The following is a 19,605-nucleotide window of genomic DNA, read 5'->3' on the forward strand; positions in this document are numbered from 1 at the left end:
CCTGTGACAGAATTGCACCCAAGAACTAGACCACACTTGGTTCGGTGCAAACTGGGAGCAGTACAGAGAATGCAAACATTTCCAGATTAAGGTGAAAGGAAGCCACCCTTTAGGAAGAAAAGAGGCTTTTGGCCTCAACACAACCTTATCATTGTGAAGTACAAGGAAAGGCCATTTACAGGATAAAGCTGCCAGCTCAAAAACAATGGCAATGAGGAAGGCCACCTTGCAAGTATGGGAAGACCAAGGAAAACGTCTGATAGAAAGCCCCCTTTGAATCTAACAAAATCAGTTTGAGATCCCATAGAGTCCTTGGAGCTCGAAAGAAAGCCTTCAATAATGAGTAAGAAGCTTGTGGCCCTTGAAAGGGTATCACCTGGGTCAAAATTTGACCTATGATCTGGCCCTTGATTCTAGATCCAGACCAAACTATAGAAAAGACAGGATTTTTCTCATGGAGCACTTTCTGGAATGGAGTTTCATTGCCTGGCACCATGAAAAAACTGAATTTTTGTAAAATCTTACCTGTAAAATTCCTTTCTCTGAGTCCTCCGACAGTCGCCGCCTCTTCATATTCGTCACATATGGGGTATTAGACTTTGCTCCGAAGGAGTAGCTAGGCAACAGAATATGTTAACAATAAAGCTTTAACATATCCCACCCTCAAGGGGTGGTCCCCTCAGTCAATACCCTCCTACTTCCTGCAACCATATCTCAGTTTTAGTGGAATAGCAGTAGAGTATACATTCAAACCCCAAAAGAGGGGCGGGGGCGGCGACTGTCGGAGGACTCAGAGAAAGGAATTTTACAGGTAAGATTTTACAAAAATTCCGTTTTCTCTTACGTCCTCCGACAGTCGCCGCCTCTTCATATTCGTCACATATGGGGACGTCCCAAAGCAGTGCAAACATGAGGGGTGGGAAACGCATCCGCGCCGAAAGGCAACGCAGTCTCCACATCAAAGAAAGGAACCTTACCAAAGGAAGGAAACCAGCTGGGCAACAGCAAAAATAAGTGCTCAACAGGAGCAACAACCCAGGAAAAGACAAAAAAACCAGGGGATACAAAAAACTATCCCAACAGCCAGGAGTCCCCAACAAGGGACCCTATGGAACAGCCGCACTAAGAACCTTGCGGCCAAAGGAAGCATCCGCCGATGCCTGAACATCTACTTTGTAGAATTTTGTGAAAGTGTGTACGGTCGACCAAGTCGCCGCCTTACACACCTGGGCTACAGAAGCCCCATGACGGCAGGCCCAAGACGTACTCAGTGATCTAGTAGAGTGGGCCTTCACAGGCACAGGTGGAACCTTCCCCTGCAAGGCATAGGCCTGTTCAATGGTCTGCCTGATCCATTTGGCAATGGTAGAGGCGGAAGCCGCCATGCCCTTCCGAGGACCCTCTGGAAGAACAAACAAGGAGTCAGTCTTACGAAAAGACTCAGTCGATTTAAGGTAAACCCTTATCGCCCGAACAACATCCAGAGAGTGCAACCTCACCTCCTTCGGATGTTTAGGCTTCGTGCACAACGAAGGCAAAACAATATCCTCGTTAAGATGGAATTCCGAAACTCGTTTCGGTAGAAAAGAAGGATTAGGTCGCAAGACCACCTTATCCAAATGAACAACCAGGTACGGAGACTTGCAGGACAAAGCCGCCAGTTCCGACACTCTGCGAGCCGAAGTGATCGCCACCAAAAAGGCGACCTTTTTGGACAACATAGACAACGAGATCTCCCTGATCTGTTCAAAAGGAGCACGTTGTAACACAGATAGAACGAGATTCAAGTCCCAAGGGGGCAAGGGATCCCTCCTAGGAGGAACCAGATGCCGCACACCCTGAATAAAAGTGCCAACCAAGGAGTTGGAAGCCACGGGACGTTGAAACAGAACGGCCAGCGCCGACACCTGACCCTTAATCGTAGCCAGCGCCAAACGCTGATCGACACCCGTCTGAAGGAAAGACAGCACACGGGAAACCGAGTACGTGCGGGGTGAAAACCCCCTGGACTCACACCAGGCAAAATAGGCCTTCCAAGTACGGTAATAAACCTTCCCCGAGGAAGACTTCCTCGCGTTGATCAAAGTATGAACGACCTCTGGAGAGAGACCCTTCTCCTTCAGGACCTCGGTCTCAACAGCCAGGCCGTCAAAGCCAGCGACTGTAAAGCAGGATGGTAAATCGGTCCTTGAGACAGTAGATCGTCTCGAAGAGGCATACGCCAAGGAGCGTCGACCGCCAGATTCACGAGGTCTGCGTACCAGGACCGGCGAGGCCAGTCCGGTGCCACAAGAATCACCGTGCTGCGTTCCGAGTGCAACCTGCGAAGGAACCTGGACAGCAACTGAATCGGTGGAAACGCGTACATCAGCCTGTACTGATGCCACGGGGCCACTAACGCGTCCGACGCGTCTGCCCGAGGGTCGCGCGTCCTTGCCACGAACCTCTTCACCTTGTAGTTGAGGCGAGACGCGAACAGGTCCACATCTGGAAGACCCCACTTCGCGCACAACATCTGGAAGACAGCCGGGTGGAGAGACCATTCCCCCTGATCCAGGGTCTGGCGACTCAGATAGTCCGCCTGCCAGTTCTCCACTCCCGGAATGTGAACCGCCGTTATCGCCGGGACATGAGTCTCGGCCCAAGACAGAATGTCGGCCACTTCCCGAGCCGCTCGGGCACTCCTGGTGCCCCCTTGGTGGTTGATGTAGGCCACCGCCGTGGCATTGTCCGTCTGCACCCGAACCGGGCAGCCCTGCAGCCGGTCCGTCCAGCGATGAAGACAGAGCCTTATCGCACGCAATTCCAGAATGTTGATCGGAAGGGAAGACTCCCCCTCCGACCAGGTCCCCTGGGCGGACAGAACGCCCAGAACACCACCCCAGCCCGACAGGCTGGCATCCGTGGTGATTATCGTCCACGAGATCGGACGAAACGACTTGCCCCCGGACACCAACGGGGACTGGAGCCACCACAGAAGGTTTTCCCTGGTGCGATGACTCAACGAGATCTGAAGATCCAGAGATTGAGGTCGCCCGTCCCACCTGGACAGGATCTCCGCTTGGAGACCCCGCGTGTGAAACTGCGCGAAGGGAATCGCCTCGAAGGCCGAGACCATCAATCCCAGACATCTCATACCCGTCCGCAGAGACGAGTGTGGAACGTCCCTGAGGGACTTGACTTCCTCCTGAAGAGTCCTGAGTTTGTCTTCCGGCAGGAAGACCTTCGCCTGCACCGAGTCCAGTATCATTCCCAGATAGGGGAGACGAACCGACGGACTCAGTGTCGACTTTGGAACATTTATCGTCCAACCGAACTCCTGCAGAGTTTGCATTGTGACAGACAGGTCCTTCTCCAGACCCTGTCTGGTCGCAGACCGAACCAGAATGTCGTCCAGATACCCCAGGACAGAAATGCCCTGGGCTCTCAATAATGCCAGAACCGGTGCAAGCACCTTGGTGAAGACCCGCGGAGCCGAGGCGAGCCCAAAGGGCAACGCCACAAACTGGTAGTGATCCTCCGCAATGGCAAATCGAAGGTACCTCTGATGACCCTCGAATATGGGGATGTGAAGGTACGCATCCTTCAAATCGATGGAGGCCATGAATTCCCCCGGAACCAGGGCAGCCACCACCGAGTGCAGGGATTCCATGCGGAACTTGCGAACCCGCACAGAGCGGTTCAGAGCTTTCAAGTCCAGAATCGGACGAACCTTGCCCTCCTTCCTGGGCACGGTGAACAGATTGGAATAAAACCCCCGAAATCTGTCCCGATGAGGCACCGGAACCACCACTCCCTGAGCCCTCAGGTCCCGCACCGCCAGGTGCAGATCCCGCAGGCGCTCTGGAGACAGTTGAAGATTTGAGGGAAAAAATCTGCTCTCCGGCCGAGAGAGAAACTCGATCTTGTAACCAGATCGAACGATTTCCAGAACCCATCTGTCCCTCACACGGCCAACCAGGGCTGAAGAAAACCGAGCAAGCGTCCCCCCACCCCAAAACTGGGTGAGGGCGCCCCTTCAGGCCGAACTGTTATGGGCCGCAGGTCCGGATTGACCGGACTTCTGTTTCCCAGACCAGGGCTTCTTCTGAGAGCCTTGGCCCTTGAACGGTTTGCCCTTGTAGTGCGGCCGAAAGGCACGAAAGGACCCCTGAGGGGGCCGAAAATGAGCATGCTTCTTCCCAGAAGCCCCCTTAGCCTTGGGGAAATGGGGCAAGAGAGTGCTCTTACCCCCGGTAATCCCCTTAATCAACACATCCAGGGACTCCCCAAAAAGGCGAGACCCATCATAAGGCAGATTGGCTAAGGTTTTACGTGAAGATTGGTCCACCGACCAACATTTCAACCAAACCAGGCGGCGAGACAACACCGCCACGCTGTGCACACGTGCAGCCAACGGAATCAGGTCCAGGTCCGCATCACACAGATACATGACACCCTGGTGGATCTGATCCACCATATCCAGGGTCGCCGCCGAGGCCGAATCGGCCACTAGGACGCGCCTAAGCATCTGCGTCCAACTTGCGATCGCCTGGGCCGCCATGAGAGAAGCAAACAGAGCCTTAAGCATAGAACCCGTAACAGAATAAGTATGACGGGCAAGAGACTCCAGTCTCCTATCCGTGGCATCACGGAAAACAGGGGAACCCTCTGCAGGGATCGCAGTGGCTTTGTTCAAAACCGCAATAGCATGATCCACTGGCGGAGGCACACACCACCGTTCATCAGTGGCAGGCGAGAAAGGATAACGCAGCTTAAATTTACTTGGTACCGCAAAAGGCTTGCGCAAATCGCGCCATTGGTCCTTAACAGCGCGCTGAAAGTCAGCATTGCAGGGAAAAACCTGCGGCGTCCTGCGTTTTCTCTGCGTCCCATAAGCCGCCAAGGCAGCTGGGGGACACACCTCGTCCTGCAAACGTAGCGTCTGCTTAATGGAAGCAATCAACTCATCCATGATTGCAAGCTCTTCAGGCGAGCCAGGGGGAGAATTATCAACCCCCTCAACTTCAGCCTCTACCTCAGACCCCACTAGATCAAGAGAGGAGCGGGACCCCGATAGGGGGGTCCCCGCCAGAACAGCCCCATCACCTTCACCCTCAGAATCAGAGGACAGAGCAACTCTGGGCCGTTTAGTAGATTGAGCAGCCACCAGCATTTGCACCTGTGCAGCAAGGCCAGCCACAATAGTGGCTAAATCCCCCCCTGGGGGGGAAACAGCGGTCCCCTGGCTTTCCACCAATACTGTGGGAAACTTGCCCTCCTGAGAATCCATTGCCCCTGTATGCCAGACAACCAAGGGTTAACTGCCCCCTTACAGCAAGCGCGGCAAGCGCAGCCCACCGCACCACACTCAGGCACAATGAGACCCCCACAGGGAATATACAGACTGAATACAGGCAATGGAACACAGGAATAGAAGGATAAAACCTGAGGAGACTCCGCTGCTGCTGCTGCCTCGATCGGTGCTTCCAGGAGAGAGGAAGTGATGCTGCCAGGGCGCTCTATGTAAGCCTATGGAGGCTACAAGAAAATGGCCGCCGTGCATGTAAACCATGCGGCCGGAGCGGGCGCCGGTAAAATGGCGTCGTTTGGCGCCGAAATCGCCGCTCCACAGTGCATAAAATCACACACAATATTATCCCATTATATGGATACATGTTAGATCGCCGCAGCGATCGCTGTATATGCCCCAACATGCCATTAAAAACATGCCCCACAGCACACAGCTCCTCACACTGCCCAGCCTGACATACTCAGTGTCATACAGCTCCCCCCCCCTTTGCAGCCCACAGCATGCAGCCGAGAGATAGGGAGACAAGCAGTGTGATTAAAGGCAGGTTACACAGTCCCAGACTGAGACCCCCCCCAGACAGACAGGTCCCCACATAGATACACTTACCTCACATGGCGTGGGGAACCCGCACAGGCGAACAAGCCGCTGCACATGAGGCAGGGAGAGTCGCAATTCAAGACGCACACAATGGCGGTTCAGAAACCGCACAGCGTCCGGTGAGGTAGCCACCTCACCAATCATCCCTGCACCGAACAGGGATGGGTCGTTCACTGTGCCAGGAGCGTTACCTGGCTGAACGCTCGATGGCAGACTGGGAAGCCACTGACCCACGTCCTGCGACCAGGGGGATCAGCCCGAGACCCAGTCCGCATGATCCTCTTCGTCCGAAGAACTAACTAATGCTGACAAAAATAACAGCTAAGTAAAGGTAGAGAGAAAACTCAAACAAAATATCAAAAAGAAGAAAGAGTCTGGGACAAAAAGTCCCAGCACAGAGAGAGCCAGCCACTCCTGACAAGCTAGACATTAAAACTGAGATATGGTTGCAGGAAGTAGGAGGGTATTGACTGAGGGGACCACCCCTTGAGGGTGGGATATGTTAAAGCTTTATTGTTAACATATTCTGTTGCCTAGCTACTCCTTCGGAGCAAAGTCTAATACCCCATATGTGACGAATATGAAGAGGCGGCGACTGTCGGAGGACGTAAGAGAAATATGCTTTCCAGGTATGATGGTAGACCTTGAGAGAGATTTCCTAGCCTTGAGAAGCATTGGGATATCAATTGCCTTCCTTTAGGACCTGGGCTTCAACATTTAGGACATTAAAAGGCAGCAGCCAAGAAGCAGGGTCCGAGACAGAAGAGCTAGATGACCTGGAAGGGTCCACAGGTAGTCCACCAGGAGTTAAACATGGTCTGAGTACCATACCATACCTACTTGACTTGGGGTGGTTTAGTGCAATATGCTCAATCTCAATGTTGTGGAGAAGAAGAGGAAGGAGTTGCACAGTAGAAATGGCATCAATCAAGCTGATCTGATCCCATGACCTCACAAAAAAATGGACAGCATGAGCAAGTGGTTAAGCAAGTCAAGCATTGAAGGCATAGACAAATTGCTTGTAGTTTCAGAATGTTAATTGGGAGACAAGTTTCCTGCATCAAGGTCCAAGATCCACCTGAACCTCTGGCAAGTTTGAACAGTCTGACATTTGGCAGATAAGCCCAAGTGGACTGCTCCCACGTCACCCACGTATCCCAGAATGGGAATTCTCCATAAGTGAGGAGTAGTGCACAGACCAAAGGGAAGGGCCTCATACTGAATGTAGTGTGCCCACAGAAAAACACAGAAGGGTTGATGTGCTGAAAAAATAGGGACATGAAGGTAACCAGGTCTCCTGGAAGGAGGAAGCAACAATTACATTTGTAGATTTCAAGCAGAATTTTTGCAACCAAAGGAAGGTATTGAGGGCCATTAGAGATCCTGTATTGAACAAATACCCCCCTTTGCCCCGGAAAAGGTGAACAGGTTTTCATAAAAATCCTGAATGTTTTCTGCTACCAGAGCAATGGTTTCGATTTCTTGAGAAAGGAGCTATACTACAGCAGTGCGGAAAACTGTTAGTGTTTGTAAGGAGGATGGTTTGATGACAATGTGAAACTGGGTGAAAGTAGAGAAAGATTGAAGCCTCGGGAAATCCTGTTTTGGACACAAGTGTGGGGGAAAAAAAAAAAGAACTCTTAGTGAACGAAACAGAGCGTTGCCCAACCTGAGGCATAGCTTACTCTTGCTAGCCCAAAAGGTACTTTTCTTTCCAGGGATGTCCCTGATAAAGGCATCTAAAGCAGGAAATCACTGAGAGCGGAACCACTTATTACTTGCTGTGCGAGCCTGCGCAAATTACAGAGGGCCAGAGCAAGCAGTCAAATTGCGATGGACTCAGGACCCCGCCCACGCAGTTTACGTAGGCTGGTCTGCATTTCCTGCAAGGAGGATACTTGCATCAGTGCATCAGTGAGTACGTATGTGCGCTATTATGTAGCATATGTTCATTGGGTGAGAGCCAGCTCCTCGGTCCTGCTGGCGACAGCGGTGGTGGCTAGAATGGCGGCAGGATTCTTTCAGCTATAGCGGGCAGAGACAGCAGCCTCGGTGTCATAGGAGGACCAGGTGGCCCAGCATCTTGTGGCATCTTCTGTGACCCCAGTAGAGGATCTGAAGGAGAAGAGCCAGGACACCAAGACCAGCATAGAGCTCCTCATCATGGAGAATTTGGGAGAGGTGTGCTGGGCCCTGGAGAGGGCAAACAAGAGGCTTCAACTTCACTGTGGACCGCTGGGAGAGGAAGGAGGGGGAGTGCCGAATAGCCTGCTGATCACTGTCCTGGAGTGGTTGATTTCTGTCCTCTGTCTGCCTTATACTGTCTATGAGGGTGCTGATTACTTACAACTCCGCTTATATACCACACATGCCACAGGTTTCTGACACCTCACTCAGAACATCTGGCAAGTGCATTCAATAATAAATTGAAAAGTAGTAAATTGATATTTTTAATTTAACATCCCCCTCCCTTTACAATATTGATTATTATTTTTTTTTTTGCATTTATACAGCGCCAACAAATTCTGTAGCGCTTTACAATATTCAATTACAAGCAAGTGGGTCACGAAAAATAACTATATTCAGAAGTGGGTCTCTGCCCAAAAACGTTTGGGAAGCCCTGCTCTAGGCCATCTACACAGTACAGCAGAGCAGCAGACATGATCCCCAGTTGACGGAGGCCTGAGGGATCCCTGAAGAAAGAACCAGGATCTCTAGACAAACCCTTGGCTAGACACAAGGATTTACTAAAGGAAAATATACTGTGCACTGCAAGTACACTTGCTCCAGAGCTTAGTAAATGAGGTAAAGCTTTACTTTGAAAAATAATACTTAATGCAAGGACAATAAAACAGAGCAGTTTGCTTGTACATTATTGGATAATATAAATCAGCAAAGCTTCCCCTTAGATTTGGAGCAACTACACTTGCAGTGCACTTTTAGTGCACAGTGTATTTGCCTTTAGAAAATCAAACTCACGGTCTAGCAGACAGACATTGCCAGTTGTAGGGCCCATGATGGTGAATAAGGCCTTGGAAAGTGTCTCCAGGTGCTTTTACACAGGGTCTTTCAACACCAGAATGTCCTCCACAGGACAGAGTTAAGGAAATAGTTGGATCCACTACAGGGACAGACCACTTTCTGAGGAACCTCCCATCGATTGGGTATTGCTGGGCAAAATGCTTAAAGCGGAGTTCCACCCTGGTTATACATTTTTTTTATAAAAATACCCCCGGGACAGTCAGGGCTAGCACATTCCACAATGGCTACCCTCTGATCTGTCCCGGGTTGCACTTACCTTTCAGGAGAAATACTTACCTCGAAAATGTCTTGTCCAGCGCTGCCATCTCAGGTGTGGGCAGCTTGAAGCCAGCGCGATGCTCTTCTTCGGTCCCACGATGCACTGCACCGGCCCCCGACGTCACTTCTGGGTCGCGCGCGTCATCCCTCCACAGCTTCTGGGCATGCTCAGAAGCTGTTTAGAAGGGAATAACGCGCGCGCCCCGGAACTGACGTCGGGGCCGGTGCAGGCGCAATGATTCCTGGGAGCGATGACGTTCAGCTCCCAGGAATCATTGCAGAAGCCAGGAAGTGACGAATCGCCGTGGCCGCCGAGGGAAGGAAGAAGGAAGTAAGGTGAGTAAATTTTCTCTAAAAGGTAAGTAAAAAAAAAAATTGCGATTATCCATTTGTTTTTCAGGTGACCCGGAGCAAGAAGATGGAGGTAAGTATAAATTTCGGGTGGAACTCCGCTTTAAGAGGAGTAAACACTTTATTACGATAAGGCCAAACACTATACACCATGAGTTTCAGAAGGAAATGTATTTGGAGGTTGGGGGACTCAAAATTCCCAGTGTACACAAGGCCCAAAGAGCATGGAAGAATAGCCAGTGTCTGAGCAGTATGATCTGGACTGCAAACATATGTAAAACACAGCATCTGGTTTACAATCTTCTACTGTTCACACTTCAATAAAGTTGCGTATTAGGTTATGATAAGCATTAGGTCTGCTTATTGTCAATCCCTGTTTGTTGACCTCTTTTTTAAATGTAGAAAATTCTGGATACATGTTAAAATAAGGAAAGGAAGTACACAACATGCAGGGTAAAGTATAAAAAAATATAGATTGCTGGAGTTCTGCTTTAAGATGCTGTTTCAAGCTGCTTTTGCATCAGACTTGTCCTTTTTTAATCTACAGGGACAGCAGGTTTTTAAGAGAAAACAAGGAAAAGCAAAATGAAATGAAATGTAAGGAACCAAAGTAAAAAATGAAAGAAAATACACAACTTACCACTTTCCATCTTTCCTTAACCAGGACTCCTACGCTGAGGATATCCGGCTGCTCCCCTCCCCCGCTCATTGCACTTGGTGCTGGAGCTGCTAGGCAGAACTCTCGTCACCAGAGATCATCTGGCTCCCAGAGGTGACTTCCATTTACCCAGAGGCTGTGAAGACAAGGGCACATTACATTAGTGATGCACTGGTTGCAGTGATGTACAGACCATTAGGATTCCAAGCATGATACCCTAATGATTAGAAGAGCATACAGCACACACAAGATACTAAAGGATGATCTCGTAACTGTAAAGAATATGCAAAGTTTTGTGAAGAAATAAAACCATTATTAGGATTGCTGCAAAACCACCTGGAGATCTTGAAGTTGCAATTCCTTTATTTCCTAGTTTTGGACAGAATAGGTGTTTGTCTACTTGTCTAGGTTACCATTGTCTCTAGTCCAGAAAGTAAGGGGAAACCCCAAAATCATGGTGGTCACTGGAATAGTAAAGGGGAGATTTTCTATAGGTCTAAATTAAGTGAAAAAAAAAAAAAAAACCTTTACTTAACAGTATGGCTCCACAGTCAGTGAAACATACATCAAGGATCGATAAAATCCATATCTGTATTTGTACAAAAGGATAAAATAGCCAAGAAAACATATGTGCAAGTGCATCAATGGCTGACATCAAATATAAACATTTGAGCGGGATCGGCAACCAGTCGATTGCGTGCTACCTGCTGACCTCTAGACACTGCCCTACATACCTGCTGACCTCTATACACTGCTCTACATACCTGCTGACCTCTATACACAGCCCTACATACCTGCTGACCTCTAGACACTGCCCTACATACCTGCTGACCTCTAGACACTGCCCTACATACCTGCTGACCTCTAGACACTGCCCTACATACCTGCTGACCTCTAGACACTGCCCTACATACCTGCTGACCTCTATACACAGCCCTACATACCTGCTGACCTCTATACGCTGCCCTACATACCTGCTGACCTCTATACGCTGCCCTACATACCTGCTGACCTCTATACACTGCCCTACATAGTAGTACCAGATGTTCTGCTTTCATGTACTCCGGCATAATCCTTTGGAGGTAACCACTCTCCAGACATAAAAAAAAATTGTGAATGCCGATGTTCTCACTAAAGAGAAATATTAAGGAATATTTTTACAATGGCACTAGTTATATTGAATTTTTCTATGTTTTCTTCACGTCATCTTTACTTTGAGGGGTTTGCTAGAAAAATTCTTAAAAAAAAAATAAAATAAAAAAAAAAAAAAAAGGAATCCTTAAGGGCTCCACATCCCGGTGATCTTTGATCTCCTCCATGTTGTCTAGGAAGATCTCCACCTCTCAAGGTTGCATACCCCTGCTATGGAGGCAGCATAAAAAGAATAAGTTGGGCATTTTTTACATCAATTGTGGAAATGCTCAAAATAACTATCAGAAAAAATAAAAACTGGCAGCCTGATAGCAATTTATGCTCAACATGTTTAACATTAATAGAATCATCAGTACCTGGGTGCTATAACAAAGAAAGAAACGTTTTTAAAAAAAAATGTTCCCACGTGCATGAAACAGGTCACAACAAAGGGCGGAACACATTGTGATCAGGTCAGTTACACCCCTTTCGTTTCATTTGTGAGATACCACTTTGGAGTGCCAAGCATGAGAGGCACAGCAAGCTGGGGGGGTTGTTAAAAGGTTAGTGTTAAATGTACAGTTGACTTTTACCTATTTTGTTAGATTACAGCCTTAAGTTAAATGTTTTGTTAATCTGAAGTTTATGTGATGGATCAGAACACAATAGTCCAAGTTGGTGAAGTAAAATGAGAAAAATATATACATAAAACTATTTTTTAACCACTTCCATACAGAGCAGCTACACCCCCTTCCTGCCCAGACCAATTTTCAGCTTTCGGCGCTCCCACACTTTGAATGATAATTACTCAGTCATACAACGCTGTACCCAATCAAATTTTTTATAATTTTTTTCGCACAAATAGAGCTTTCTTTTGGTAGTATTTAATTACCACTGGGTTTTAATTTTTTGCGATATAAGTAAAAAAAAGAGCGAAAATTTTGAAAAAAAAAAAAAAAAAAAAACACACATTTTGTTTTAGTTTCTATTATAAAATTTTGCAAATAAGTAATTTTTTTTCATCAATTTGGGCCAAAATTTATACTTCTGCATATCTTTGTTAAAAATAACCCAAATTAGTGGTTATTATTTAGTCTGTGTGAAAGTTATAGAGTCTACAAACTATGGTGCCAATCATTGAAAATTGATCACACCTGATGTACCGACGGCCTATCTAATTTTTCGAGGCCCTGAAAAGTAAGGACAGTACAAATACTCCCCAAATTACCCCTTTTTGGAGACATTCCAAGGTATTTAATAAGGGGCATGGTGAGCTTTTTGAAGTTGTTATTTGTTCCCCACAATTCTTGGGAAAATGAAGAATTTTTTTTTTTTTTTTTTACACAAAACTGTCATAACAAGTTATTTCTCACACACAGTATATGCATACTTGCAATTACACCCCAAAATACATTCTGCTACTCCTCCTGAGTATGGCGATACCACATGTGTGAGACTTTTACACAGCCTGGCCACATACAGAGGCCCAACATGCAAGGAGCACCGTCAGGTGTTCTAGGAGCATAAATTACACATATAATTTCCTAACGACCTATCACACTTTTGAAGGCCCTAGAGCACCAGGACAATGGAAACCCCAACAAAATGACCCCATTTTGGAAAGCCAACACCTCAACACATAATCTAGGAGGCATGGGCTGCAGATAGGTACTCAGGTAAACTGATCAACTTCAGAAAAAGGTACTCTGGTACACTGATGAGTTTTTGGAAAATGTGGAAAGAAAATGAAACCACTTTTTTTTTTTACACAAAGTTGTCAATTTATAAGATATTTCTAACGCATAGCATGTACATAGCAAAAATGACACCCCAAAATACATTCTGCTACTCCTCCTGAGTATAGCGATACCACATACAGTGCATTGCAAAAGTATTCGGCCCCCTTGAACTTTGACCTTTTGCCACATTTCAGGCTTCAAACATAAAGATATAAAACTGTAATTTTTTTGTAAAGAATCAACAAGTGGGACACAATCATGAAGTGGAATGAAATTAATTGGATATTTCTAACTTTAACAAATAAAAAACTGAAAAATTGGGCGTGCAAAATTATTCAGCCCCCCCTTAAGTTAATACTTTGTAGCGCCACCTTTTGCTGCGATTACAGCTGTAAGTCGCTTGGGGTATGTCTCTCTCAGTTTGCATATCGAGAGACTGAAATTTTTGCCCATTCCTCCTTGCAAAACAGCTCAAGCTCAGTGAGGTTGGATGGAGAGCGTTTGTGAACAGCAGTTTTCAGTTCTTTCCACAGATTCTCGATTGGATTCAGGTCTGGACTTCGACTTGGCCATTCTAACACCTGGATATGTTTATTTGTGAACCATTCCATTGTAGATTTTGCTTTAGGTTTTGGCTCATTGTCTTGTTGGAAGACAAATCTCCGTCCCAGTCTCAGGTCTTTTGCAGACTCCATCAGGTTTTCTTCCAGAATGGTCCTGTATTTGGCTCCATCCATAGTCCCATTAATTTTAACCATCTTCCCTGTCCCAGCTGAAGAAAAGCAGGCCCAAACCATGATGCTGCCACCACCACGCTTGACAGTGGGGATGGTGTGTTCAGGGCGATGAGCTGTGTTGCTTTTACGCCAAACATAACGTTTCGCATTGTTGCCAAAAAGTTCGATTTTGGTTTCATCTGACCAGAGCACCTTCTTCCACATGTTTGGTGTGTCTCCCAGGTGGCTTGTGGCAAACTTTAAACAACACTTTTTATGGATATCTTTAAGAAATGGCTTTCTTCTTGCCACTCTTGCATAAAGGCCAGATTTGTGCAGTATACGACTGATTGTTGTCCTATGGACAGAGTCTCCCACCTCAGCTGTAGATCTCTGCAGCTCATCCAGAGTGATCATGGGCCTCTTGGCTGCATCTCTGATCAGTCTTCTCCTTGTATGAGCTGAAAGTTTAGAGGGACAGCCAGGTCTTCGTAGATTTGCAGTGGTCTGATACTCCTTCCATTTCAATATTATCGTTTTCACAGTGCTCCTTGGGATGTTTAAAGTTTGGGAAATCTTTTGTATCCAAATCCGGCTTTAAACTTCTCCACAACAGTATCTCGGACCTGCCTGGTGTGTTCCTTGTTCTTCATGATGCTCTCTGTGCTTTAAACGGACCTCTGAGGACTATCACAGTGCAGGTGCATTTATACAGAGACTTGATTACACACAGGTGGATTCTATTTATCATCATTAGTCATTTAGGTCAACATTGGATCATTCAGAGATCCTCACTGAACTTCTGGAGAGAGTTTGTTACACTGAAAGTAAAGGGGCTGAATAATTTTGCACGCCCAATTTTTCAGTTTGTTAACAAAGTTTGAAATATCCAATAAATTTCGTTCCACATCATGATTGTGTCACACTTGTTGATTCTTCACAAAAAATTACAGTTTTATATCTTTATGTTTGAACCCTGAAATGTGGCAAAAGGTCGCAAAGTTCAAGGGGGCCTAATACTTTTGCAAGGCACTGTAACTACATGTACCATGTAAAATCACAGCATGCATTTACTGTATATTTGTTTGAAGGTTTTATTTAATTGTCGCATAAATGCATATAATTGCATACCCATGTGAATGAGCTTAATGTGTATTGCAAGACTGATAGGCTTCCATCCCAAATGGTTACTGACATTACAATTAGTAAAAAGGAGGATGCTTCTATAGGACAATGGGATTTTGGAATCACCACAGACTGACCGAGGATGCAGGCTCAATAAAAAGCAATGGCAAAATGTGGATCTTAATCCACATACAAGTATAATAGCTATATTTTAAAATTCAGAAACCTTATGGTTATTTAATGAATTATATACAACTGTTAGCATGTTTCATATATTTTCTTCCAATCCTACACTACTTACTGTTAGGGTTGCTCTACTCTATAGTCTACTCTCTACCTGTCGAGAGGGGTAGTGTTAGATGAACTAACAAAAGCTAAATTTCAGCCAACACTTTTTAAATACTCGCAGTAACAACTGTTGGTTGAACTCGATTGGGTAGTGTCTTTTCTTTTTGTGCATCACAGGACACAGAGCCATAAATCATAACATATGGGTTATATAGCCACCTTTAGGTGAAGGACACCGGCAACCAATCAGAACGGATGCCCTTCTATATAACCCCTCCCACACAAGAAGTACCTCTGTTTTTTTGCCAGTGTCTAAAAAGTGATGGTCACTGTGGAGAGTCTCTCCACATTTCTCTTCAGAGAAGAGGATATGCTACATACCCCGATCAAAGATCTCTGAATCTAAGGGGTTAGCTATCAGATCCATCTTAAACAATCAATGGACTAAAAAGATGGTACCCGAGCCTCAGGAAGCAGATACAAGGTTTTGCTTGTAATGCTGTCATTATTAGGTGCTGGACCCTAGCATCTGGATCCTTGGAATACCAAACCCCAAAGGCGCTCTGTGCAGGGTGCACTACAGGTCCAAGGCTGTGGCCCCTCTAAAACAAGGGGACCCAGTGCTTGAAGGTCGCCAAGACAAAGCTCGCCGTGATGGGTGAAGATTGGATTCCGGTTTCAAAACAGAATCCTGCGGCAGGACTGGTGAGTCAAATTCAAAATATTTACACATACAGCAAACCTTGAAGGTAAAAGTTCCTGGCATAATTGCAAGTTGTAAATGTTTTATGCACTGTTCCCTTTAAAAATATACCAGAGACCGAATGCCATGTGAGTCTCTAGACTATGGAAGCCTAGGCAAAATACATCTTGTTAAGCATTGTTTCTGTGCTTGTTTTTCTGACACACTGTTTTCACCCTGTGCTGATTAGTTGAGAGGTATCAGCTGTGACTGGGGAACTTCCTTTTTTAGTACACACTTGTTTTTCTACTCCTTGTGTTTGGATGCTGGTCCCACCCTATGTCCAGCTGTTTGCTGTCTTCTTATCTAGTGATCCTATAAATCTTTACTTCCCCTTCCTGTCTTTGCCCTAGTATGGTTCTTGTTCCCTGGGTGTTAACATGGATTTTGTTGATTGCTGTTGCCGACTCTGCCCGTTACTGACCTTGCCTCTTGGACTACTCCTTTGAATTTTCGCTGATCTTGGTTCGCTGACTTCGCTTTCTACTAACCGTGAGTGCTTGTTTGGTGTTCCTTGATATAGCATGTGTGCCCTTTCTATTGAGGTCCCATATTTCTGGCTGTAGGATCTCAACTGCCCTTCCTGCTGATACTGGGATAACAGGACTACCCGTCAGGAAACTGGAGGGACGGTTAGAGTCTCTTGACAGACCTGACACTATTGATGCTGAGCTATGCAAAAAAAATCTTGTTAAAAGCTCTGGCTTTTCCTTAGGGATTAAATGTGCCATTTATATTTTATATCAATTGTGATTATATGAGCTTGTGCAGTTGAGGGATGATGCAAAGTCTGTTTAAACATTTTTTCTTTGCCTATTATTATTACACTGTTTTCTTGCCCTGGTCTGATCACCTGAAAAGATATCAGCTGTGACAAACAAAATTCAGCCTAAGCTACTCTCACCCCATGTGGTTGCTGTTTTTCGCTTTGGCGCATAAGCACCCGCATTTTAGTCTCCTCCCTCAATAGCGTGTCTGTGGAGAAGGCCCATTCGCACGCAAAAATCTTCGCCTTTAAGTACAGGCGTACGCCACATGGAGGGCGTGTTTGAACGCAAATTGGCGTGCACGTGGACGCCACATAGCATGCGCAGTACAGCATAAATGGGCACAATTTAGACTGTTTCCAACGCGCTAGCCTCTGCCGAGGCTGAAGGGGACACAGAGCAGCAGCAGCTTGGTTGCGTGAGTCACTGTGGGTGTATGTTTACTGGCACAAACAGGTCTTGTATCTTGGGATAATCAGTGCTGGGTGTGATAATCTGTATAAGCTTGGCACAAGGCTTGGGTACACTGAAATTAGTACAGCAAGTTTGTCTTGCTATAAAGCAATGTCTGCCCTAAAGAGGGCTGGGGGGGGCACAGTTGGAAGGGGCACTGTGATGCCACCGTTAGGCCTTGAAGGTCCTAGCCGTGCTTCCTCTGTGTCTACTCCCCCTGAACAGCCAGAGGAGACTATCCAATCAGAGCCAATACGGTTGTCAGGCGTAGTAGCTACTCCGGGTCCTTCTGCCCCAACCTATGTCACTAAGGACAAATTTGGCATCGGAATTAACCAGCTTTGAGGGTAAGATTGCTGACATGATTGCAGCATCCCTAATAGGGAAGAATTGTGATAGATCCCCCTCACCTGAGCCAGTTCAGTCTCTTACTGAAATTGTCCGGTCTGGACACAAATTTCCTCCTTTAGAGACAGCTGAAGTCTCCTTTTCCTCTCTAGGCTCATTGCGCCCTCCTCATAGTCCTCGGACATTTCCCATACATCCGCTCGTGAAGCAAGAAATGTATAATGATTGGGACCATCCTGATAGGATTTTTTGTTCCTTCTAAAAGGTTTTCACTATTGTATCCTATGGAGGAAAAAGTCCTTCTTTACATAGTTACATAGTAAATGAGGTTGAATAAAGACAATAGTTCAACCATGTAAACGCCCTCATAGTACCAGTGCTTCTAATTCCAGACGGGTACGACGGCCTCAGCCACCTGGGTCTGGAACTAAGCCTTTAGGGCAAGGTCAGATGAAGCCCTGGGCCCAGAGATCAGCCAAATCTTTGTCCAAGCCTACTCTGTAAAGGGGCGCCCCCACTCACTTGGGCGGGGGGGGGGGGAGGCTGCTGCAGTTCAAGGTTTAGGTGGAATCGACTCAAGACAACTGGGTTATCGCCACCATTTCGCAGGGGTACAAACTGGAATTTCGGGTGTTTCCATATGCTTGGTTTTTAGGTCAAGTATACCGATCAGATCCCCTAAAAATGTCTCTTTCTGGCATTGGACCAGCTTAGGGCTCAAAGAGGGATAATGGAGGTTCCAGAGAACGAAAGGTTCAGGGGTTTTTACTCAAGCCTGTTCATAATCCCCAAACCAAGCAGGGATGTGAGACCTATTCTGGATCTCAAAACTCTAAAACCAGTTTCTGAACATTCCTACTTTCCGTATGGAGTCAATTCGTCCAATCATAGCCTCCCTGCAGGGGGGAGGAATTTCTAGCATCCATAGACAAGGATACATATCTTCACGTGCCTATATTACAGGCTCGGCAAAGGTTTCTACGATTTGCAATAGAAAACAATCACTTTCAGTTTGTGGCCCTGCCCTTCAGGTTAGCCACAGCTCCAAGAGTGTTCCCAAAGATCCTAGATCCAGTACTGACTGTTCCAAGGTCCCAAAGGATTTCTGTAACAGGATATCTGGACAATTACCACAAACACCCCAATGTTGGATGATGGAGGTACTGGTGCAGCTGGGGATGTTGCCCTGCTGATCTTCTGAATTTATTGACCTTGCATCTAATAATACCCATTAGGGTTGCACTGATACCAATACCGGTGCCAATGCTAAGCATTTGCATGAGTATCGTATCGGTGCCGATACTAAGCATTTGCACGAGTATCGGTACTCGTGCAAATGCTCCGATACCTGAAACCGATACTTTTATGCTCTGTTCTTTCCGCTGCCAGCAGGGATTCCCCCACTGACCGCTGAAATGTAAAAGAAAAAAAAACATTATCAGTTGTTAAGGAGCGGGCCACCGCATCCTTAACAACTGATAAGTAGGGATCCCATCCCCTGTTGACAACTGAAGTGTAAACAAAGTCCCGACAATTGGAGCTGTCAAAAAAAAAAAATAAAGCAGTCGGGCAATGTTTATCAACATTGCTCAGCCGCTGTATCTTTCCGTTTATTCATCTACAGATCGAAGGGATGAACTTCGTTCTGCAGATGAACTCAGTTTAAAACAACCTGTCAAGAATTTTTTTTTTTCCCCCTGTTTAACCTCTTATTACTCTTAATTTACTATAATCAGCCTTATTTAACTCCATATTCTCCTTCTCCATTTAATAATTAAAACTTTGTTTTTTTTTTCATTAATATTTTTACACCTTTAACATATATTTACACATTTCACATTGAAAAAAAAGTACAATATGAAAGAAAAATAAATGCATTTCTTTTGTAAATAACTTTCAATGCTTTGTACCATTGCTGACAGCTGAGGTGTAAACAAAACAGTTGTAGTAGGTGTCAGGAAGTGGTATTAACAAGTACTGAAAAAAAAAAAGAAAGGTATCAGGGCATATCCCTAATACCCATAACCACTTGCTGGAGGTTTGTGGGGCCTCCATCACAGACATCCTGTGACTTCCTATACTAAATAAAGGCAACGC

At 46.2% G+C, this 19,605-nt stretch overlaps 1 protein-coding gene across 2 annotated transcripts in view; it reads right to left on the minus strand.

The window, feature by feature from the left end:
- The window catches only part of TTBK2 (tau tubulin kinase 2), a 252,244-nt gene that overhangs the window by 177,718 nt on the left and 54,921 nt on the right, over positions 1–19,605 (minus strand). For both annotated transcript variants that reach the window (XM_082275498.1, XM_082275497.1), the window contains exon 2: positions 10,182–10,335. In XM_082275498.1, coding sequence (XP_082131624.1) covers positions 10,182–10,250 — 69 coding nt within the window. In that variant the 5' untranslated portion in view covers positions 10,251–10,335. The remainder of the gene's footprint in view (positions 1–10,181; positions 10,336–19,605) is intronic.

This window comes from Pelophylax lessonae (genome assembly GCF_965119305.1).
Source record: "Pelophylax lessonae genome assembly, chromosome: 13".
Classification (NCBI taxonomy): Eukaryota; Metazoa; Chordata; class Amphibia; order Anura; family Ranidae; genus Pelophylax; species Pelophylax lessonae.